The 22,817-nt window shown below is 61.4% G+C and overlaps 2 protein-coding genes across 2 annotated transcripts; one reads left to right on the forward strand and one right to left on the reverse strand.

Annotated features, from left to right (window-relative positions):
- Positions 1 to 703: 703 nt before the first annotated feature.
- Positions 704 to 5,501, reverse strand: ATP4B (ATPase H+/K+ transporting subunit beta). The gene is given in 9 exon segments (XM_036832042.1): positions 704 to 865; positions 1,389 to 1,487; positions 2,651 to 2,707; positions 3,471 to 3,670; positions 3,779 to 3,817; positions 3,820 to 3,859; positions 3,861 to 3,892; positions 4,808 to 4,936; positions 5,390 to 5,501. Coding segments are annotated over 9 exon segments (870 nt in total).
- A 5,172-nt stretch (positions 5,502 to 10,673) lies between these two features.
- Positions 10,674 to 22,733, forward strand: GRK1 (G protein-coupled receptor kinase 1). The gene is given in 14 exon segments (XM_036831391.1): positions 10,674 to 10,796; positions 10,798 to 10,851; positions 10,853 to 10,897; positions 10,899 to 11,138; positions 11,140 to 11,376; positions 12,793 to 12,920; positions 14,765 to 14,922; positions 15,607 to 15,690; positions 18,047 to 18,171; positions 20,046 to 20,247; positions 21,352 to 21,641; positions 21,828 to 22,000; positions 22,103 to 22,235; positions 22,590 to 22,733. Coding segments are annotated over 14 exon segments (2,136 nt in total).
- The last annotated feature ends 84 nt before the right edge of the window (positions 22,734 to 22,817 follow it).

Here is a 22,817-nt window from a genome sequence, read left to right on the forward strand (position 1 = left end):
CTGGAGGGGAGACTGCGCTCCGAGGAAGGTCACCTCTGGGGTTTGGGCTCCGCCGCGTGGGGACACCCTTACGTCCCAGAACAACTGTGCGCTCTCAGGGCAGCCCCTTCCACTCTGGTTTGTAATGTCCCTGACTTGCAACTGAAAGTGTTAAAGGGAGAGGTTTTTTAGTTCATTAATTTTAGTTAATTCTTCTTAAGTTAATGTAGTTAACTGAATTTCAGTTAGTTTGAGTTTTTAGTTAATTCTTCCCCCTCATCAGGAGAGACATGACTCTTTTACATAGATTAAGAGTGAATTTAATAAACTTGATTTTTACAGTTTAGGAACTGCATTTTTTAAAGCCGGCAACCAGAATGCATGAAATCCTAAGTCGCGTTTCATATCAACGCACTACCGGTCCTCATATTAACGTATAGAAAAAATAAATTACAGCAAGAAAGGTGATGTCCACGTGGAAGAGATGAGTCCTTTTGGGGTCTTGTTAGTTGCACAGCTGCTGCCTTAGGGTCACCGTGTTAGCCCAGCGTTTTTATCGTGGCTACAAATTCTACCTAAAAAGTGACAGAGATTTCACAGGATTCTGGCTCTGAGAGCTGGGCGCACGGGGGCCTCTCTGGTGCGGAGCTGCCTCCGGTGCCGGATTTAGCTGGACGCGGCGTCTGCGGTCACCCTGCACCTGGGGGCCAGCCGCCTGGCTCCTCTACTTCTGGATTTTCAGCTTGAACTCCACCTTCCCCTCATAGGGGTCATGGGGGTTGTCGAAGGTCACGTGCTCCGCCAGGATCTTGCACACGATGACAACCTCCCTGTTCCTGGGGACGTTGAGAAGCTTCGCGGCCACCAGCGGGTTGCTGTAGTGGGGCTGAAGCGGACGTGCGTTAGGACCCTCGAGGGCGGCCGGGCGCTTGGCTGGGTGCTCCCATGTCGCCCGAGAGCCGCCCGGGACTCACTGGGACACAAATGTCTCCCTGCTTAGAAACGAGGAGACTTGGCCCAGGGGGTGGGGGGGGGGTGGACAGACCAGTGACAGATTCAACTTCAAATTACACTTGATGAAAATTAATATAAAAACAACACAGAGGATAAAGCAAGAGATTTGGAGAAAATGATTTTAAATGGATATGCAGTTGTCTACGGGCCTTCTAAGGAGGCCCTCGGAAGGTAAAAGATTAGATTTGATATTTATTTCGCGTGAGAACGATGTGTTTTCAGGTAGTTACGAGAACATGGGTTTGGGAAGCACCCGAAGATTAAGTGGTCCGGCTGCGCTAAGTACGGCCTTGTTTCGTTTTTACAGGTGAAACATTAGGGCTTCCCTTCTGCTGGTGATTGCTCAGTTTGATCCGGTTCCGGAGCAGCTGCTGGGGACAGTGGCGCACACGTACCTGGGCCTTCTTCCCGTAGTAGGGGAAGTAGTGCAGGCTGTAGACGCCGCTGGGTGGGAAGTACTCCACCTGCAGGGCCGGGGCATCCCGGTGCTGGTCCTGCGGGCGAGAGGCCGCCGTGAGAAAGGCCGGATGTGGCGCACTCGTGTCCGCGCCGCGCATGCTTCTGCACGCAAGTCCACGTGTGTGCGTACGTGTGCGCCGTGACCACACGTGCAGTTGGCATAAACTAGATCTCATCTTTATCATCAGCCGAGCAAGACCCCGGGTAACTTATCAAACTTGTATTTTCTTCCATTTTAAACCCTCTTAGGATAGAAAAGGCGATAGAGCCGAGCGTGTGGGAATGAAGGCCCACGAGGCTGGGTGGCTGACCTGCCGGGACTCGGGAAGGACCCGTACACTGTCGTGGGGTTTGCTCCCTTTCACTGCCAGAGCCAGCAAATCGCCCGACGGCTTGAGCTCGTCTGAGGGCAGAGGAAGGGTACTTTGGTGTCTGTGCAGATCCCGGGTCAGCCTACACATGTGTGGTCGAGGAAACTCAACGAGGAAAAACAAAACAGGACGAATGCTGCGCTCCGGGGAGACTGCAGGCTTTGGGGGGGGGTCACCCCGGTGGGGCTCCCGTGCTGACGGCAGAGAGCCTTGGCTGAGGGCGTGATCGTGAAAACAAACTTTAGAAATATTCTTCAGTGAAGACAAATTTAGTTTTTTCATGTTGTACTTAAAAGCATGTTTTGAGAAAAACTGGACTAAATTAATGCCAACTGTTGGCAGCATTTGTATACACACACTGCCAGACAACAGTAGCTGTCGGTAACTTGCATATTTTTGTAAATAAGCAAATAAAAAGGACAAAGCAGCGTAGTAGAAGTGCCTTGGTTTTTCCAAATAGCCACAAACATTTTGAAGCATGTCAGTGATACACTGTCCCAAATGCTTTTTGAAGTAAAACAATGACGAGGGTTGTTTTTCTTACCAGGTTGTTGTTGTTGTTGTTTTTTCCAGAGACGGTAAAACTATTCTCCAGGATCATATAGCTGTGCCATGTGGCATCTTGCAATACCATATAGAACATTTTTTCTTGATAATTCTTACCACGTTTTTAATCCCCCACGATAAAACCACTCTTAAGTGAAGGTTCATGCAATTCGTGCACCTGGCTTGTTAGGCTGACGGTTGAGGTGATTTTAGGGAAAACCAGATCAGTATTTCCCACAGGTTTTCCAGCCTAAACAAGACAGCTGTGGCCGGTCACTCACCAGGAATGTGCAGTCCACCCTGGGGGCTGTGCTGTTGCCGGGGAGAAACTTGACGATCTGAAAGGGAAAGGTTCGGACGTGGCCTCTGTGCCCATCTGTGAGCGCAGAGGACGGGTGCCGGGGAGGGTCTGGGGGGGTGTACCAACTCCTGCTTCAAAGCCGGAAGCTCCACACCGGGGCCGTGGTCTTGGCCGGCAGGTGGCAGAGCTGGATGGGGGTCTGAGCTCCCCAAGCCCACCTGTGCCAATGGCCCGGCCCCCGGATGCGCCTGCTGGTGCCCAGGGTCCAGTGCAGTGCCCTCCTGGCTCGTGGGGACCACTGCCCTCCCTCGCTGCACACCTGCCAGGCAGCCGGGACCGCACCCCAGCTGGGCCCGGGGGCCCAGCGCGGTGTGCCAGTGCGTGGCCCCCCCGGCCTCTTAGGGAGGAAAATGAAGAGTGCCACGCAGATGCCAGCGTGGAGCCGGGTCCTCAGACCCCACCCTCCCCGGGGCCCTGCCGAGATGTCCCCTCTCCCCGCAGCGTGGACGTGCCTCCCGTGGTTTGCTGTGTTCTCACGGGCAGCCTCTCTCTGCGCCTGTCCCCAGACGGTTCCCAGGTGCCCTCCCCGCGCTGACCGCGGCCCGGCTTCCTCCAGGCGCCGTGCACACAGGGCTGCCCCAGGCTCTGCGGCTCGCGGGGGGCGCACGCCACGGTCAAGTGGGTGGTGGGTCTGGGTGGCGGCTCCCAGTTGTGTTTGAGGGAAGGCACGCTCGCCGCTGGCACACGTGCAGGAGAGACAGGGGCCCGGTTCCCTTCTCACCTCCGACCCCCTCACTCACCCTGTTCATCTTGATAATGAAACACGGCTTTCCTTCCTCAAAACCAAAGGTGGGGTCCGGCCGGCCCGAGCAGTTTTGCAGCATGTCTGCTGTGAACTTGCAGGAGAACTTGGTGTGGTTCGGGGCCAGGAATCTCTCCTGGAAGAAGTACCTCTCGGATGTGCAGTTGATGTTGTCCTCCTGGGCCGCGGGTGAGTAGCCTGGGGACAGACACACCTGCAGCCCTGCCCGAGATGCAGCCCCCCTCCCGCCCCTGGGGGTTCCTGAGACAGGAAAGAACGGAGACTGAGGTGCATTCTACACTCTACCTGCCAGGAAGTGGTGCAGGGCCTGCGTTAGTTCTGTCAGGTCCTGTTGTCAGACACGTTGTAGGAAATGTCCAGGCCTTTTCTCCCCGTAGACATCTGGCCTCAAGGTCACCCCTGGAAAAAGGACGTGACGCTTGGTCTTTGGTTGTACATCCAGGCCGTTTGCTGGGCGGTTGGCCCCGGCCTGGGGGAGGCCGTGCTTGGGACGCTTCGGGGCCAGGCCTTTGAGGGTCCCCCGCCCCTGGCAAGGAGGCTGCAGCCAGCAGGGCCCGGGACCCCTGCCCAGGGGCCGGGGGGCCGCGCCGTCCCACGAGGCCTGGCCAGGGCCCGCGGGTCCCTCCCACAGGAGGCCGGCCTGCCTGCCAGCCTCTGGGTTTGGGGCACATTCTATCAGTGTGTTCTCAAGCTTGTAATCTATTACGTTCTGTTCTGAAATGACATCGAAATCCTCCATGTTTTATCCATTGGTTGATTCAAAAAATTGAGCCCCAGTTGTCACGACGATTTGCAGAGGATCCACCGAGGGTGGCAGAGCTCAGCGCTGCTGTTGGATGTTCTTGGGTTATTATCTTCCTCAGAAAGAGTTAAGGACGCAGGGGTGACAAACACTCTTGAGTAGCTGGGCTGGAAGAAGATTTCCTTCCTTCGTTTCTCCCCGCCTCCCTTTGTTTTTGTTTTCTGCAGGCACCGCAGGTTAGCTGGCCGCGTGGGGGGGTCTCGGTCCAAACACCCTCCCCAGGATTTGGGAGTCTCGCCACCAGTGACTTCCTCCTCTTTGGCGCTGGCTCCGACCCCTCGTCACACGGGCCACGCTGCACTTAGATGGCACTCGTGCTCTGGACCTACTTTGCTGCTGGGGAGGCGAGGCCTCACAGGAGGGCAGCCTCGGTGCTGGTGATGCCACACGGACGCCGAGCTCCCCTCGCCCCCCTTCCCTGATCCCTGGTGGCCGTCCTCCCCGACCTCCTCCCCGCGGGGTCGTGTCCTGACCCGGCAGCCCCGGGCAGAGCAGGGCCCGACGCCCAGTACCTGGTGACTTGAGCTGGTCCTGGTAGTCGGGAGTGTACGGGTCGATCGTGCACATCAGCACGTAGATGCACAGGGCGAAGATGCCGGTCATGACCACGTAGAAGGCCACGTAGTAGAGGCTGATCCACACTGCGGGAAGAGGCGGGTCAGACGCAGCGACAGCTGCTTGGTCGCGGGGAACACGCGTGCAGCCCACCAAACGCGTCACTGCTCAGGGTGAGCGTTCACGCACGGCGCTGGGCACCCATCCCGCTATCTGGTTCCAGACCATTCTCATCACCCCGATAACCCTGCACCCCTTACTTAAAAGCCTTTTAAAAATTATAGTTTTTAGGAGCGTAGCTTTAGAACTGCTGTTCTCAAATCTAAGGCTGAGCCTCTGGGGCTGATCCTTAGCTGCTCCCCGCTCTCAGGTGCCCGGGGGTGTCGGGGGGCGTCAGGGCTGAGGGAGGCCTTTGGGATCACCCAGTGGGGGAGGAGAGGCCGGCCAGGGCCTGCGTCTGGGCACTGAGACCGCCAGCCCCACGCGGCTGCTGGCTGGTCCCCTGCCCTCCCCCGGCGCCCCTGCCCTGCCGCACGGACCCCAGCGGGACAGCGTCCGGCCCAGCATCTGGCCCGTGTCCGGATTCCAGCAGTAGTGCTGGAACTCCTCCATCCTCTGGCTGCATGACTTCTTCTCCTGCAGCGCCGCCATCGCCCCGCTCCTGCCAAAGGACACCTGGGGGAGGACGTCCCCTTGGGTTTTATGGTCTCCCCCTCAGAGGTCAAGGGCATTGCGGCTCTGGGTTCCAGGGCGAGCCCAGCAGGGTGTTATCGCTGCTCGGCCGTCAAGCGCCGGCGCCCGGGCAGGCCTGGCGGGTTCCCCTGCCGTCAGGTGCCCCTCCACCCCCTCCCTGGGCAAATCAGGGTGGCTCACTCCTCCTCTCAGGTGCCCTTGGCCCGGAACTTTATCTGCTCTGATAATGAGCAAGGAGGCCTGCCAGGTGCCCAGCTCTGCCCATCGCACTTCCTTGGGGAGGGAGGTGTGAAGAGAGCGGTCTGCACGAGGAGGGGCCTGGACCCCGACGCTCACCCGCGGCCGAGGTGCCCCCTGTTCTGAGCTGATTGCAGCAGGTGCCCCAGGTCACGATGAGGCGACGGCTGGGACCCCCGGCGGGGGCGGGGGGCTCCCGCCGCTGTCACTCCTGATGCTGGAGAGCCAAGCCTGCCGGTGCCCGGGGCGGGCCGGACGCAGGGCCGCAGGGGTTCCCGCACTCTGAGCTGAGCTTCGGTGATGAGCGTGGTGTCCTCTGAGAGCCAGTGTTGGGCCCTGTAGGACTTAGTGTCCATGGAGGAATCCACAGCCATGCAGTCTAGAGGTGTTTTCGAAACCGAATGCACACCGGTCCCCGGGCGTGTTGCTGAAATGCAGACTCTGACCCCGCGGGGACCCAGTGGACCTGGGAGCTCCCTCGGCCTTGCTTGTGGCTGCAGGACCGCGGCAGTGTCTAGGCAGGGGGCGCTCAGCCTGGCACCACGTCCGAGCCACCTGGGGCGGCTTGGAAACCTGTGACACCTGTCCCACCCCCGAGTTTCTGAGGGAGCTGACCTGCCGGGTGGCCTGAGCGTCTGGACAACTACGAGCCCCCGGACCGCCTAATGCGTGGCCAGAACCAAGCGGCCTTGGCGGTCCACATGGCTGGGGCACCCACCTCTGAGATTAGGAGGAAAGGGCAGCGCCGGGCACATATGACGTGGCACCGAGGCGTCTTTACAAATATCTAAGTCAGGACCCGACTGAAAGGGTGGGGATTGTATACAAAGAGCTGGGCGTCCATCCATTGTCACTTTCCCTCTGAGGGACCCACGTAGCCAAATTGGAAGTGTTCTTCGGGGATAAAAATAGTGAAAAGCCCTTTAGCCATTATGTTTATTTTCTTTAGGATGATTTAGAGTTTGTCAGCAAAACGAACATCCTAAAATTCAGATGGAATCGCAGCATTTTAGCTGGACTCATAGTCTCTTAATGGACCAATCGTAGGCATTTTCCTTCACACCGTTCCCCTTCACAGCTTTGAACTTTAGGGCAGTAAAAAACACAGTGTGGCCTTAGGCTGCGGTCTCACCGTCCACAGCCTGTGGGTCTGGGACCCCCGCGCCGAGGCCTGAAGACACAGGGTAGGAACTGCTGTGCACAGAATCGGTGCCGCCCTGGTCTGGAAAGTACAGAGACACTCTTGGGACGAGCACAGTATGAATTCTTCCTGGAAGTCTTTGAACGAAATCCTCCACACTTAGTCTCTGAATTCCAGAAGCATGAACGTGTGTGCTGAGCTGCACACGCGTTGTCACGAGACCTTCATGGGACACGTGCCCGTGGGGAGGGGGACGGCCTGGGGCGGGGTGGGGGGCCCTGGGGCTGCTCGGCGTGTCCCGCGGGGACAACGGTGGGATGGATGCCCCAAAGAGAGTGAGCTCCGGGCGATGCGGGGGCTCTCCCTTCCTATGCAGGGGGGCTCGACTCCCACCCCCGCAGCAAAGGGACCGGAGCCCACCCCTCCACAGCTGCCGTGGGGTTCAGTGGAAGCCCGCGAACACCGAAGGACTGGATTGATAGGAAAGATTCCCAGGCTTTCAACGGATATAATCACTCATCAGAGCAAAGAACCGGGAAGACCTCCAAATGAAGTTAAAACGAGATGATCAGTATAGACGCCAAGCCTGAGGTGACAGGTTTCTGAAATCATCTGACAGGTTGTGAAATGCTTCAGCAAGCAATGGTGATTGTGCTGAAACAAATGGCAAAGCCAGAAGTAGAAAGTTTAAGGAAAGAAATAGAAGATATAAAGAAGAACCAAATGGAGATTTTAGATTCAAAAAATACAATAACCAAATAAAAAGCTCAAAGAATGGATTCAGAAGCAGAAGGGAAGGGACAGAGGAAAGAATCACGACAATGGAAGAAAAAACAATAGAAATTTCCGGATTTGAACAATAGAAAGTAGAGCCCGAAAAAAGTGCCCAGCCTCAGTGACCAGGGGCCGTAGGAAAGGCCTAACGTCTGCTTCACTGGAGTCCTGCAAGGAGAGAAGAAAAGAGCGGGGCTGAGGCGTAACCTTCCCACTTAGAAAACATTCTTGAAATGACAACTTCAATGGAAATGGAGAACAGATTAGTGGTCGCCCGGGTTCAGACAGGGTTTGGGGTGGGAGGGAGTCGGGCGTCTATAAAGGCCCAAGGGGGACCGTGTGTGGGAAGGTAGGCGGGTCGTCTTATAAGGTGGACCGTGGGTGGGAGGGAGGCGGGAGTCTAATAACAGGGAACCGTGGGTGGGGGGAGAGGGAGGTGGGATTCTATAACGGGGGACCGTGGGGTGGGAGGGAGGCGTAGTCGAGTAAGAGGGGGACCGTGGGGTGTGATGGAGGCTGGAGTCTATAAAGGGGGACCGTGGGGTGGGAGGGAGGCGGGAGTCTATAAAGGGGGACCGTGGGGTGGGAGGGAGCGGGAGTCTATAACGGGGGACCGTGGGGTGGGAGGGAGGCGGGAGTCTATAAAGGGGGACCGTGGGGTGGGAGGGAGGCGGGAGTCTATAAAGGGGGACCGTGGGGTGGGAGGGAGGCGGGAGTCTATAACGGGGGACCGTGGGGTGGGAGGGAGGCGGGAGTCTATAACGGGGGACCGTGGGGTGGGAGGGAGGCGGGAGTCTACAAAGGGGGACCGTGGGGTGTCGGGGGCTCCTGAGCGTTTGCTGTGGTGGCATCGGTATCTGCGCTGCGATCCTGAGCTACAGTTTGGGGAGACGCCACCACTGGGGGACTGGGTGAGGGGTGCAGGGGTCTCTGGGTTATTTCTCATAACTGCACGTGAATCTACAATTCCTCTAAATAAAAATTTTTAAAAAAGGGCCAAATGAGTTTGGGAAGCTCTGCGTACTTGACCCCTCTTAGAGAGCCAAGTTCACTCTTCCATCTCTGAGTCCCGTGATCGGAAACATATTTAACACCGTTTATCTGAATGCTTCCCACTCCCCCAGGAGGTAGTTCGGCTCAGCGTTAATCCAGTGGGAGTGCCGTCCTCGACACCGCCTCTCGCAGGGGTCCTGACCCGGGTGCCAGCCACTCTCCAGGCCCACCGAAGCAGATCTTTATTTCTCCAGGCGAGTCGAGTCACCCCGGCACTGCTGGGAGGCGCTGTCTGGGGACACACGGTGAGGGACACACGTAGAAGGGGCTCCAGTCCACAACACGCCTTGGAGCCGGAGCCGCCGACCTGTCTGAACACTGATGCGTTAAAGAAAGGCAGGAAGGGTTTGAAGAGATCAGCTCAAGGTCGCCTGCTGGTAAGGAGCCAGGCTTGGACGCACCAACCCACCTGCTCCAGCTGCAAGTTCTTGTTTCTGCTTCCCCGGCTGCTACAACAGAGTCTGCCTGTCTCCTCATACCCACTGGCAGAATCTCACACTGCCCTCTCGACCCTCTCCTCCCCGCGTGGAGTTGGTTACCTGGCCTCTTCTGGCTGGGTGTTCTTCATTTCTGTGGCCCTTCTCTTCCTCTCCTCTCTAAACTGTAACCAACCCCATCACTTCCTTGTCATTCTTTCCCATACAGGTACCAAGCACCTACTGTGTACTAGAACAAGGCAGACAAGGCCATAACCAGGTGTGCCCCAGGTGTGCCTCAGGTGTGTCCCAAGTGTCCTCCAGCTGTGTCCCAGCTGTCTCAGGTGTGTCCCAGCTGTGCCCCAGGTATGTCCCAGGTGTGTCTCAGGTGTGCCCCAGGTGTCCTCCAGCTATGTCCCAGCTGTACCCCAGCTATGTCCCAGGTGTGTCTTAGGTGTGCCCCCCGGTGAGTTCCCAGGTGTGGTCCCAGGTATGTCTCCAGGTGTCCCCCAGTGTGTCTCAGGTATGTCTCAGGTGTCCCCCAGGTGTTGTCTCAGGTATGTCCCAGGTATGTCCTCAGGTGTCCCCCAGGTGTGCCCCAGGTGTGTCCCAGGTATGTCTCAGGTGTCCCCCAGGTGTGTCTCAGGTGTGCCCCTGGTGTGTCCCTGGCCTCTTCGTTCCCGTCTCTCTCCTGCCTCTCTCTGTGTGGGACCTCAGCCTGGGTGTAGCTGGGGTCTCCTGCATCCCCGTCCTAATTTCACCTGAACGGTTCTCTTGGCGTTCTCTCCTTCACCAGCCAGCGCAGCCAGGTGAGGGCATGGGGCTGACGTGAAGCTGATCCCTCGGCAAGGGCCGGGGTTACCTTAGGTCATCAGAGCCAGCAGCATGACGCAGCTTGCTCTCAGTGTCAGCTCAGGACAATGTTGGTCCTCACATACTGACCAGTCCCCTGGCCAGGGGTTCCACCCGTGGACACACCAGAAAAGCCTATTCCTAAACTCCTATCATCAGCTGGTTTTATTCTCACTCGCGGGTTTTCTAAAGAAAAAATGACACATAGTGGGGAAACACCAGCCATCTTTGTGAATTAAGGTTTATCCTGGGCCCCCTCCCTTCAGCTGGGCCCCGTGTCCCCACCAGGAAACAGGCGGAGGGTCCAGCTCATCTGCTTGGGCCAGCGGGCCAGACGGGGAGGCTTGGGGCTCCTGCGCGCTGGGCCTGGGGCCAGTGGTGTCCTTCCCGTGGGAAGGAGCGGGGCAGGGTGGCCTGTCTAATCCGTCTGCGAGCGGCTTAGGGGATTGTCTTTTTTCTGGCACCTGCTTCCCGCCCTGCGTGTCCTCCACTCCGGCCGGGATCTCGCCCGAGCTGTGTCAGCGGGCTTCCTGGGCTTCCCGGTGCCCGGCCAAGCCTCCTGTCCCCAGAGGGCGGGGACGGGCCACAGGCCAAGGGCAGCGGGTTTAGGCCGGCTTGGGACGCGGGAGCCGGACGCGGAGGGAGGCCGGCGCCGGGATGGATTTCGGGTCCCTGGAGACGGTGGTGGCCAACTCGGCCTTCATCGCTGCCCGTGCCAGCTTCGACGCGAGCAGCAGCCCGACCTCCCGGGACAGGAAGTACCTGGCCCGGCTCAAGCTGGCCCCCGCTGTCCAAGTGCGAGGCGCTCCAGGCGAGCCTGGACCTGGGCTTCGAGGAGCGCGTGCTCGGAGCAGCCCATCGGCAAGCGGCTCTTCCAGCAGTTTCCTGCAGGCCCACGAGCAGCACGTGCCGGCCCTGGGGCTCTGGAGGGACATCGAGGACTACGACACCGCCGATGACGACCTCCGGCCGCAGAAGGCCCAGGCCATCCGGGCCGAGTACCTGGACCCCCAGGCCAAGCTCTTCTGCGGCTTCTGGACAAGGAGACGGCGGCGCAGGCCCCGGAGGGGCCGGCGGGGGGCCGGGGCCGTGCTCTTCCAGCCCCTCCTGCGGGCCACCCTGGCGCAACCTGAGCCAGGCCCCCTTCCAGCAGTACCTGGACAGCCTGTACTTCCAGCGCTTCCTGCAGTGGAAGTGGCTGGAGGCCCAGCCTGTGGGCGAGGACTGGTTCCTGGACTTCAGGGTCCTGGGGCGGGGCGGCTTCGGGGAGGTGTCTGCCTGCCAGATGAAGGCCACCGGGAAGATGTACGCGTGCAAAAAGCTGAACAAGAAGCGGCTGAAGAAGAGGAAGGGCTACAAGGTGGGCCGCCGAGGCATCGGGGGCGGGTAGGGGCGGTGGGCGTCCTGGGCCGGCTCACCCCGTGGTGGGGCGCCCTCGCCGTGCGGCCCTGGGCGGGGTCGGTCCCCCGCGCCCCCTCGTCGAGTCCGCCTGTCTGCCTGGCGGCCAAGGCCCTGGCTCGGAGCGGCAGGTGCCGGCGGTGCTCGGATGCTCGACTTGTCCAGCCGCTCTAAACCACCAGCCTCGGTGCCCGGGACGGGCGGGGTCCGCCGCGCCCCTCCTTGCAGAGCGGCCCTGCGTGGCTGGCGCGGGTCCTGTGCCACACGGCACCATGCTTCTCGGCTTGTCACCAGGGCCATGCACTGCAGCAGCCGGTGTCAGGGAGGCTGCTGGGATGAGTCTCCAGATTCTTTACTCTGACTTTCTGGAACTTTCCCTGGCTTGTGCTGTGAGGAGGCTGCAGGGGGAGTCTCCCCAGGGCTGGTGTGGGGAGGCCCCGAGGTGCCCGCGTGCAGCGCTGTCTGGGCCGGGGGTTGGGGGTGGCGGAAGCAGCTGCTCTGAGCGGCGCCCACCCTCCCTCTGGCATCAGGCCCCGCTCGGGCGGGATCAGCCAAAGCTGCTTAAGCTCCAGCCGCGCGTTCTGCCTGCGTGGGCTTCCCTCCCGTTCCCGCTGCACAGAACAGATCACGCTGGGGGCAAACAGCAAGCTACCCCCAGCGCATCCCACCCCGGGGTCCCTCGATGATGCTCTGCCTGATGGCCTTTGGGGGGCAGCAGTTACCTTCAGGACCATCTACCTGCAATCTGAATCCAACTGTTAGGGTATTAAGCCTCTCTTCTCCGAGTTTCAGGAAACTTATCAAACTTTTACAAAGTGAAATTTTCCCACGCAGGGGTAGAAAGGGCTTCTCAACATCAAGAACTCCTCCTTCAAAAGGGCTCTTTCTCCTTACCCAACACAGCTTTCAAAAGCACGTTAAATGGACTTCATGGGCTCTTAAAATAAATATAGAAAATGAACAGGGTTGCGGGGTGGCTTGAAAAGGTGCTGTTCAGAGGCCTGGATGGGAGGAGAGGGGCTGGGATTGCAGCAGGAAGAGCTGGAAGGGAAGGTCAGTGCCGACAGGGTGCCTGGGGACCTGCCGGGACCCTCAGCCGCATTTCTAAGGCTGGTTGGCAGAAGCCCGCTTGCTGGCGGCCCTAGGAACCCCGAAGTCCTCTGCACATGACGGGTTCCCAGGCCCTATCTTGTCTCTGTGAAACGGGGCATGTGAGGCATGTCTCTAAGTTATCTGCAATTGCTCTGTACAGCCACTTTTAAAATATACCGGCAACTCTTATTCTGTTTTATCGCGACATTTTCTGGTTTGTGGAACTTGGCCCTTTTTGGCAATATCACTTTCCCGCCTAACCCTGGGCTCTTACCCTGCTTTCCAGGGCGCGATGGTGGAGAAGAAGATTCTCGCCAAAGTCCACAGCAGGTTCATCGTGTCTCTGGCCTACGCCTTCGAAACCAAAACCGACCTCTGTCTGGTGATGACCATCATGAATGGAGGCGACATAAGGTAAGCGCTTCTCTCTCCGGTGTAGGAGCAGGATGGGAGGGCCCACGCGGCCGAGTGTGCAGAGGGGCTCTCTGGGGCCCCGTGGGGCTGCTTCCCACGTGCTGAGAACGTGGTGATAAGACAAGAAGCCCGTCCCCATCTAAGCCCTCCTCTTTGTCGTCCGATTGCTGGTCCTCGAAACGATGTGTCCTCAGTCCCAGTGAAGTGCAGGAGCCCTGGGGGAGGTGGCCTAAGCTCTCTAGTCGTGGGCCCGTCCTGTGGGCCTCGGGTTCATGTGGACGGCGGGGTGAGCGGTGTGGGCAGCAGGGCGTGTGGAGCTGTGAATCGAGTGCTAGTGGACGGGTGGGTAAAGGGGTGGGAGGGGCCTCAAGCGGGGTGAGGGCCGTGCTTCAAGAGGGATGGCAAATGAAGACAAACTTCGTCAACGATGCACTCTGGGGGTGGTGGCAGAGCGGAAGCACCGTGTGGCCGACTCTGGGAGCTGTGGCTTGGCCATCCACCGCAGGGAGAACCAGAGGGCGTCATCGCCCTACGGGGCCTGGGTTTGCCGGAGACCTGAGGGCCCGGCCCTGGGCTCCCAGGAGAAGTTGGATCACTGGCTCGCAGAGGGGAAAAGACCCACTTGCCAGCTGGGCAACACGGCCGCTCTTGCCCCAGCGTGCTGGTCTGTAAAATGGGGATAGAGATGAGATACTGGTGTTCCGAGGTTGCTGTGGAGAGTCAGCTAACACACCTGAGACACTTAGACGACTCACACGGCCCTCACACAAGGGGGCCGTCGCTGTGCCTCCGTTCTCGGGCCTGGGTTCGCCTGCATTGAAACTCTGCCAGGTGAGCTTGTTGGCCCCATTTTCCAGGTGAGGCTCTGAGATCCTGACTGAGCCACCTGTGCAAGTTCACGGAGGAGGAGCGAAGGGTCTGGAAAGTGCAAATAGCACGAGCTGGAGAGCGGAGAGAGCATGACGCTTTACTCGCCTACCCTGCCCTGCACTGTGCTGGGCCGTGATGCTGTGCTATGTTACACTGCGCTATGCTGTACATGCTACTGTACCGCGCTGCGTTGTACTATAGTCACACCGTACGTGCTACTGTACCGCGCTGCGTTGTGCTATAGTACACCATACGTGCTACTGTAACCCGCGCTGCGTTGTACTACCCCGCACTGTACCGCAGGACACTGTAGTCAAATGTACATGTAGCATAAAAGCCATTCTTGCTGTTGCTCCGGCTGACGTGAGGGTTTCTCTCTTGTTTTCTTCGAGATTACTGGCCTGCCTCTCCTCTCCCTGGTTGTTCTCTAGTTTAAATACTTTGCTTGTTAGGTTTTGCTTCTCTGTACAATGTGACAGGGAAACGGGAGATAGGAGAGTCTGGGAGGCCGGGGGGCGTCCTCTGAGGGCCCGCCGGGGAGTCTGTGTGTCTCTGGGGAAACGGCCCACATGCTTCCTGGGCTCTGGGTCAGCCGCTCACTTTGGATGGGACGTGGGCTGGCCACGTGGCCCGCCTTTGCCTCCCTCTGCCTGGCTCCTTCACCGGTGGCTGTAAAGTGGTTTTGGGGCCTGTTTCCCTGTTCTCTCCCCGTGGGCCGGGGCAGGGGAGAGCTGCCCTGCCTTTCCCCTGTGCTGAGGGGCTGTGAGGACACAGACAACAGCGGCCGGCGGTCCGGGCTCTGCCGCGGGCCCCTCAGGCTGGACGCTGAGGCTGAAATGACGGACGCTTTGCCGACACAACGTGGGATTCGGAGGCCTCAACGCTTTCCCGAGATTTTACTTCCCATCAAAACTGTGGGCACGCGGCTTCTGGTTGTGCCAGAGAAGCACAGGCTCCATGTGGTCTGCCCCCAGGTACCACATCTACAACGTGGACGAGGAGAACCCCGGCTTCCAGGAGCCGCGCGCCATCTTCTACACGGCCCAGATCATCAGCGGCTTGGAGCACCTGCATCAGCGGGGCATTATCTACCGAGACCTCAAGCCCGAGAACGTGCTCCTGGACGACGACGGTGAGGCGGCCTCCCCTCCCGGCCTCCCCTCGCCCTGCTCACCTCTGTAGCCTGCTTGGTCATCGGTAGGGGAGGGACCAGCTTTGATAGATGCTCGTTATAGTTTTACGGCACCAAGACACACCTCAAGTTTGTTCAGCTATTTTGCGACCGCATGGCATTATCCCCGAGTGGAGATTATTAACGGGCTTTGGTGAAATCTGGTGCATGGCTAGGTGCCCAGGGCAACAGGGAGTTAGTCCAGGATGCCGGAGGGTGTGGAACTATTAGTAAACAGCTAACGGTTATGGCTGAGTCCACATTCGATCACTTAGCTTGCTGTCTTCGTGAGGAGTCAAACTGGGATTCTCGTCAGGAAATAACCCCCAAGACTGAGGTTCCCGTAAGTCCCTTTAGAGCTCCCCTTCCCTCCCCATCACAGGTCAGACGGACACACTGGTGCCCCAAAGGCCGTTGCTGCAGAGCTCGGGGAAGACAGAGCCACGAGGAGGCTGGCTTTAGGGGGATTATGCCCCGGATTCCAGTTGCGAGCACTGCTGGGACCCTCGGTCCCTCCGCAGTCTGAGCGGGGAGCGGCGGCCCCTGTGTGTGTGCGCCATGCTCGTGCACGTGTGTGTGTCCAGGAACCCCAGGGGCCTTTGTTTGTGGAGCCGCGTGTGACCTGAGCCCATGTTTGTTCTCCAGGCAACATCCGAATTTCTGACCTTGGGCTGGCCGTGGAGCTGAAGGAAGGGCAGACCAAGACCAAGGGCTTCGCGGGGACGCCAGGTGAGGGCCTGAGAGCCGGGGCGAGGGCAGCCGCTATGGGGGCGAAGGGGACGAGGCCTGGGGTCCTGGGGTCCCGTGGCCTGGGGTGGGTGTCACGGTGAGGGCTGGGGCTTGTCGGGAAGTTCTCCCTCATCCCTCCCCTCTCAGGGTGAGACCGGGGGACCGGCACCCACGCAGGGATGACCGCCGACCCCCTGAACAGTCACTCCTTGTTTGCCACGTGTGCCCTCTGTGACGGAAGCTCCCCGGCGCCGGCCACGGGCAGAGCCTGGGGGTCTGCACTGAGGGAAGCAGCACAGAGGCAGGGTGGGTGGGCAGGGCCTGGCAGGTGCTCAGCTGTGAGATGGCCCCTGGACTGTGCGTGTGTCTGTGTGTGTGACTGTGCACGTGTGCGTCTGTGTGTCTGTGTGCATGTGCGTGCCTGGCGTCTCCTGTCCCCACCTCATCTCCTCTCACCCCCAGGCAGGTGGGCGCAGAGAAGAGGCATCCGAGCGGGAGAGGGGGGGCAGGGGGCGCTGGTGCCCGCCGCAGGGGCCGGGGTGACAGCCAGGCTCGCGCTCACACACGGTGCGGCAGACGCTCCGAGCACGCTGCGCTCCTGATGGCCGGGTTTTCTGTAGGACTTCTTAGCAGATCTGCTTCTTCCCTGTTTGCCCGGCTTCGGGGAGAAAGAGCTGCTCCTGGGACTTGGGCCGCTTGGGTCTTGCTTTGTCCCCGAAGCCCCCATCCTGCGCTTTGGGCTCCTTTTGGGGTTGTGCCTGTTGCCACGGTGGGTCTGTCTCATCTGCGGCTCTGTTTGGGAAGAGGTCCTGTCGTGAATTTTCCGGATCCTCTGAGGTTCCTCTCCAGGGCGTGAGCGTGTGAGCGAAATGCCGCTCGCCTGTTCCTGGCTGATCAGGTCCAGGGTTGGCGTCGGTGGACCTGGGGTGTCACCGGCCCTGCTTGCACGAGGCCCGACCGGCCGCTAGGGGGCGCCCAGGCTTTGCCGCGGCTACCGAGCGGCTCTGAGCCCTGGAGGGTGGGGGTGGGGGCTCTGCCCGCGGGCTGTGCTGACCTGTGTGTTTGGGGTCAGGCGGCGCGGGTGGCCTCAAGCAGTGGCAGCGGAGGCTGGGGTCGGTGTGAGTTAGAAGGTGGGGCGTCCAGCGAAGGCTCGGGGAGCCCTCCGTGCCCTCTCCCCTGGCCCCCCTGCTCCCTCCAGCCCAGGTCCCCAGAGCCGAGCCTCTGCCCCCGGTTCAGCCACAGTCCACCCAGAGGGGCACTCGCTGTGCCAGCACCGCGGGGCTCGGGGGAGGCGCCTAGACCGAGGCTGCGTTCACTCACCCATTGCCCGCTCGTGCCGTCTTTCACACGAAAAAGATTCACCGTCGCCGCGTGAGACCCCGGGAGACAGACGTGTCACTGGGTCCCAGCGGGTGGAGCAGACTGGAGGGGCCAGCGGACCATTTGCTGCAGGGATGTGGCGTCTCTGTGGTCGGCGGGCCCTCCTCTCGGGCCCATTTTCACGGAGAAGTTGTGGTTGGTGGAACGTGTCTTTCTCCAGAGTCTGAGCCGTCTGGCCAGCACTGTAATCCCTGAAAAGAGGCTGTGTTCAGGGCCAGGGGGTTCTTTGGAACTTGACTCCTGTAACCTCCGGGAGAATGTCCTGTGGCCACAGCAGCGTGGCCCGTGTTATCCAGCCATGTCCCTCCTGGGAACTTGCCGTGAACACACGTAAACGCTGAAGGACCAGGCAGGGCTGGAGACAAAAGGACACGCTCAGCTTTGCCTTTGGGGGGGTGTCTAGTCATCTGAGCACAGAAGCCACCCCGGCGCCCAGCCTCAACTACCTACTCGGCCCCGGGGGAGTGGACCATGGGCCCCAGATGCTGCCCGTCTACCCTTCCCATGCGCTGGGCTGGCCTCTGCACGGGGCACAAAGGGATGGAGGCCAGAGCTGGTTCTCGGGGTGTCCCCTTCAGCCTGCAGGGCCCAGCACGTGGCCCCGACTCCCCAGAAGTGGAGCGCATGGGCCACTGGGGGTCCGGACCGCTCTTAGGAGCGTCGGGGCTTCAGCCTCTCCTTTTGTGCCCTTTCGGGTCTGAGCGCCTGCCTCTGACCACAGGTCCTGCGTGAGCCTCAGGCACTGGCTCTGTCCGCCATGGGCACCACAGTGGGGGTGAGACCCACCTTGGGTGGAGGGGGCTCCCGCCAGGGATGGCTGTGCCCAAGGGGACACTCACAACCGGGCGAGCGCTTCCTGGTGGGTGGGCACGGGGCAGCCCCGCGTGTCCCGGCGCGAGGACCCTGCTGGGTTCCGGGGAGACGGGAGGTGTGTGCCGGGTGCTGGTCTCCGAGTCGCGCTGTGCTCCTGTCGCAGGCTTCATGGCCCCGGAGCTCTTGCGAGGTGAGGAGTACGACTTTGCCGTGGATTACTTCTCCCTGGGGGTCACGCTGTATGAGATGATCGCGGCCAGAGGCCCCTTCCGAGCCCGCGGAGAGAAGGTAGGAGGTGGCCAGTGGTGTCCCTGCAGCTGAGCTGGCATCAGCTCCGTGTGTGTGTGCGTGTGTGCGTGTGTGTGTGTGTGTGTGTGTGTCATAGGAGCAGGGTCCCCGCAGGACCTGGTGACCCTCCTTGTTGGGGTCACAGGAGCAGTGTCCCCCAGCTGACCTGGTGACCTTCCTTTCGGGGAGCTCTAGGCTTCTCGTGGTGCACACGGTGACCTCATCTCCTGGGTCTCCGTGCGCCAAGGAGCGTGTCAGGAGGAGAGGAGCCTGGACCCCCCCCAAGCCCCGCCCCCATGAGCAGCGCTCACTCTGGGGGGCACGGCTCACCCACTGGCGGCCTCCCTGCCCTTCCCGGAGGCCAACGCGCTCGCCTCCCCGGGTGCTGAGCTGCAGGCCCTGCTCCAGGCCCGGCCGCTTCCCTGGACGTCCTGGGGGCAGTGGGCACGGGGGGCGGCCGTGCTGGGGCCCTGCCTCCCGTGCCCCCCCCCCCCGCCTCCTGTCCACGTGGCGGCCCCGCGTCTCCCCGGGGAGCTCTGCCCAGCCCAGCAGAACCGCAAATAGGTGTCGTTCAGAGCCCCCACCACTGTTCACAACAAAAGGAGCAAAGCAGCCCCTTCCCTGGACCCCGCGCTGCCTCTGCTCGGAGCTGAGGCTGTCTGTGGGGCAGGCGTGGGGGCTGAGGAGGGAGGCCTGCTGTGAACCGCACTTTAGACGTGGCCCCTCGCTCGTCCATGCCCACGGCCCCTCGGCCTGCCTGGAGGTCACAGCCATCAGTTTCTTCTGCTGGACCTCCCCGAGGGCCCCCGCCCAGGCCCCGCTCCTTTCCTGACATAGACGTGGGGACAGTCTGGTCTCCAGTCCCCCGAGAGTGAGAACCCCTCCCCTGACTAACCCGTAGGGTTGCTCTGTGCGTCTGCACCTCTGCCTTGGGCTCCAGCAACGGGTCTCTCCCGACCTCAGCTCAGAAGAGCAGGGTAAAGCAGCACAGTGTGGGGTCCACGTTGGCCTCAGGCCACCATAGGAGCGCCACCTCAGAGCCCTGGCAGAGCCCACGGCCCTGACAGGACCCCTGTTTTCTGGTGAAAATGAGCAGGAGGAGATTTCGTGAGAAAGTGAACCGTCGTGGTCTGTCCATCCTCTGGTCCATCCGTGGTCCCTGCATTCCGTGGTCCATCCGTGGCCCCTTCATTCTATGGCCCGTCTCTGGGTCATGCCTTCTGTGGTCCATCTTCAGGGCATCTGTGGTCCCTCCATTCTGTGGTCCACCCGAGGTCCCTGTGTTCGATGGGAAGGAACCTCGGGTACACCCATGACACGGACAGGTCTCAAACTCACCACTATGAATGAAAGGATCTGGCCCCGGAAGAGTGACTCTGGATGGTCCCACTTCCGTGACGTGTTAGGACGTTTCAGGAAGGGCAGATCTGACCGACAGGGAGAGGAAACGGGCAGCATTTGGTTGACGTGGGGCTGGAGACTTTCGGGCTGATTGTCGGGGAGCTCCCTGGGGATGGATCCACTGGAAGTGAATTTTGTGGGCTGGAAGTCACGTTCGGGAAAGCTGGCCTGGACTAAGGCTCCCTGGACCCTGTGGGCGCCTGCCCTTGGCGAACCTCTGCCACCTCGCCGGGCAAGCTGGGGGGGATGGTCGTGGGAGTGCAAGGTGTCCACCTTCAGGGTCTCACGCCCTGACCAGTGACACTGAGCCCTTAAGTGCTAACACGCGGGAGGGGGGCGTCAGGCACCCCCGAGAGCAGGGCCGGCCGGGCCCACGGAGCTGCCGTGTCCGGAGCTGCCGTGGCAGCTGGGGCGACGCGGGTGGGCCTGGCCGGGGTGTGACGTGGGCTGACGGCGCTGTGTCCGCCGTGCAGGTGGAGAACCAGGAGCTGAAGCAGCGGGTCCTGGAGGAGGTGGTCACCTACCCCGACAAGTTCAGCCAGGCCAGCAAGGACTTCTGTGAGGCGCTGCTGCAGAAGGACCCCGAGAGGCGCCTGGGGTTCAAGGACGGCTCCTGTGATGGGCTCCGCGCCAGCCCGCTCTTCAGGGACATCAACTGGCGGCAGCTGGAGGCCGGTACTGTCTGCGTGTGGGAGCTGGGGCTGGGGGCTCCTGGGTGACCCTCACTGGCCGCCCCGTCCCGTTGGGCGTCCGGCAGCTTAGCGTGAGGTCGGGGGGCGGGCGGCCTGGGCGACCCCCCCCCCCCGAGCATCCTCTGCCCCCGATGACCCCACCGTCCCTGTTCCCTGCTCATCCCAGCGCGCCCAGGACTGGATGTTCACGGGGTGGGTCTCCTGGGGACCCGAGGAGGCGGCGAGGGTTGGATGGGGTGTGTGGGAAACACCTGTGAGCTGACGATCTGAACCCGCTGTCAGGCGTTTCCTTGAAGGAGCCCGCGATCCAAGTCGAGGCAGGATTTCTCCAGCCGTCGTTCATTCCACCAGCGTCTGCTGTCATGTCGCGTGCAAGCTAGTGTGTGCGAGTGTGTGTGTGCACGCGTGTCTGCAGGAGAGAAGCACGGCACCCGCCGCACCCACCAGAACCCACACCCAGGAAGTGTGAGCCTGTGACCTCACAGCCCGACGCCCCAGTAGAAGTTTCTTTGGTGGGGAAGGGTCAGGGCAGTGGCAGCCCCGGCTGATCTGAAGGTGCCGGGCGCCAGGGAGAGCTGCCCAGACCAGCCCCAGGCCCAGGGAGGTCAGGCAGCCCGAGCGAGCGGTCAGGACCGGGGAAGCCGGAGCCGGATTGAGTCCCGAGGCCACAGGGTCTGTGCCGAGGAGGGACGTGGTGAAGGCACAGGGAGTTCAGTTCTGAGCACGTTGTGATCGAGGTGTAGACCTGCAGACGGGGAGGCCGGCACTGGGGCTGGGGGGTCTGCAGAGACGGTGGGCATGGCGGCGTCAGGGGCAGTGCAGCCAAGGGCCCGCCGACCCTCATGACGGGGCTTCTGGGCAGGGCAGAGGAGGCGCAGATGGGGGCTGGCTTCTGGCAACGTGTGTCCAGACCGGACTCTGAGTCTCCAGCCTGGCTCAGCGCCCTGTGGCGGGTGTCGCTCTCCTCGTCACCGCCAGGGCCGCATGAGGGGCAGCGGCCCTGCTGGCTGAGCGGGGGCTCTCGGCACGCGGCCGCCCCCTTCCGCTGGCTGGCCCTTCACGCCCCGTGTCTTCCGTCCTCTCACAGGGATGCTGACCCCCCCCTTCGTCCCAGACTCCAGGACTGTCTATGCAAAGAACATCCAGGACGTGGGTGCCTTTTCCACGGTCAGGGGCGTGGCCTTTGACAAAGAGGACACAGAATTCTTCCAGGAATTCGCCACCGGCACCTGCCCCATCCCTTGGCAGGAGGAGATGATCGAGAAGGGCATCTTTGGGGACCTGAACGTGTGGCGGCCTGACGGGCAGATGCCCGACGACATGAAGGGGATCTCCGTGCAGGAGGCGGGCCCCTCGTCCAAGTCGGGGTTGTGTCTGGTTTGCTAGACCAGCTGCAGCGCCTCGTGGGTCAGCTGAGCCCCTCCCGCCAGGCCGCCGCATGGCTGTGGCCCGGCGCTCAGCACAGGCAGGACAGAGGAGGCCGGTCCAGCTAGGCCTCCCGCGCAGGGTCAGGAGCGCCAGCAGTAAGTAGTCCACCTCTTTTGCACCCTTTCACTCAAAAAGGATCCAGTGGTCCCGGGACGGAATCCACCAGCGACGCTTGGCTCTCCAGGCCCTGGAGCGGACGTGCAAGCTGGCGGCGGCTTGGGCGGCGAGAGTGAAGACTCGGTTCGGGTTTCCTGGCACCTCAGCTGCAGCTTCGCAGGCCCCTTCGCCTTCTCTGGGCTGGTTCAGAGGTCGGCAAACCCCAGCCTGTGGGCTTGCGGGCTCCGCTGAGAGGCCCGGACTGTGCGCCTGGCCCGGGTTCCCTTAGCGCCCAGCTCTGGTCCCGCCCCTAGCCGGCGGGTCACTGCCGGGGCCGGGCTGGTCCCCACCCGCACGTTGGGGATGCCATCTCCACGTCTGCCGGTGCTGAGTCTCCAGCGGGGTCCCCTTGCCGGCCGGGGCCCAGGTGTCCGGGAGGAGGGGAAGGCCCAGGGGCCTGGGGGTGAGGCTGACCGCGGCAGTCACCCCCCTTGGCTTCTCCTCATCCCGAGACCATCTCCAGTTGATGACAATTGGACACAAGCTGCCCACCCCCGGCAGACAGGCTGGGCCAGCGGCTCTCTCCCCCCACCCGGCACCTGCTTCCCACCCCGACTCTGCCTCTTGGCCTGCAAGGCCTGGCCCTCTCCTGGTCTCCCTCCTGGGGCCAGCTTTGGGCTGGCCTTGCTACGTGGGGTTTGCTGCCTGGCGGCCAGGCGCAGTGCCCTCCCTTTCCTGAGCGCCTCTGCCCTCCGAGTGCCATGCTGGGCATGGTAGCACCCCTGCCGTCTGCCCCCCCAGCAGCCTCGGGAGAGGAGGGACCCCGAGGAGCGCGACCTTGGGGGCTGCGGCTTAGCCACCTGGGACCAGGGGCCGCGCTGGCCTGGAGCCACGGCAGGGGGCTGGCCCCGGGCTGCTGTGGGCTCAGACAGCCGTCGGGTGTAAGGGATGTGTCAAGGGTACCTCCGGGTCCCTTGTGCACCGAGGGCATTAAAGCCCCTTCCTGGTGAACGAACCTGCAGGACGACC

Source organism: Balaenoptera musculus, chromosome 18 (assembly GCF_009873245.2).
Source record: "Balaenoptera musculus isolate JJ_BM4_2016_0621 chromosome 18, mBalMus1.pri.v3, whole genome shotgun sequence".
Taxonomy (NCBI): Eukaryota; Metazoa; Chordata; class Mammalia; order Artiodactyla; family Balaenopteridae; genus Balaenoptera; species Balaenoptera musculus.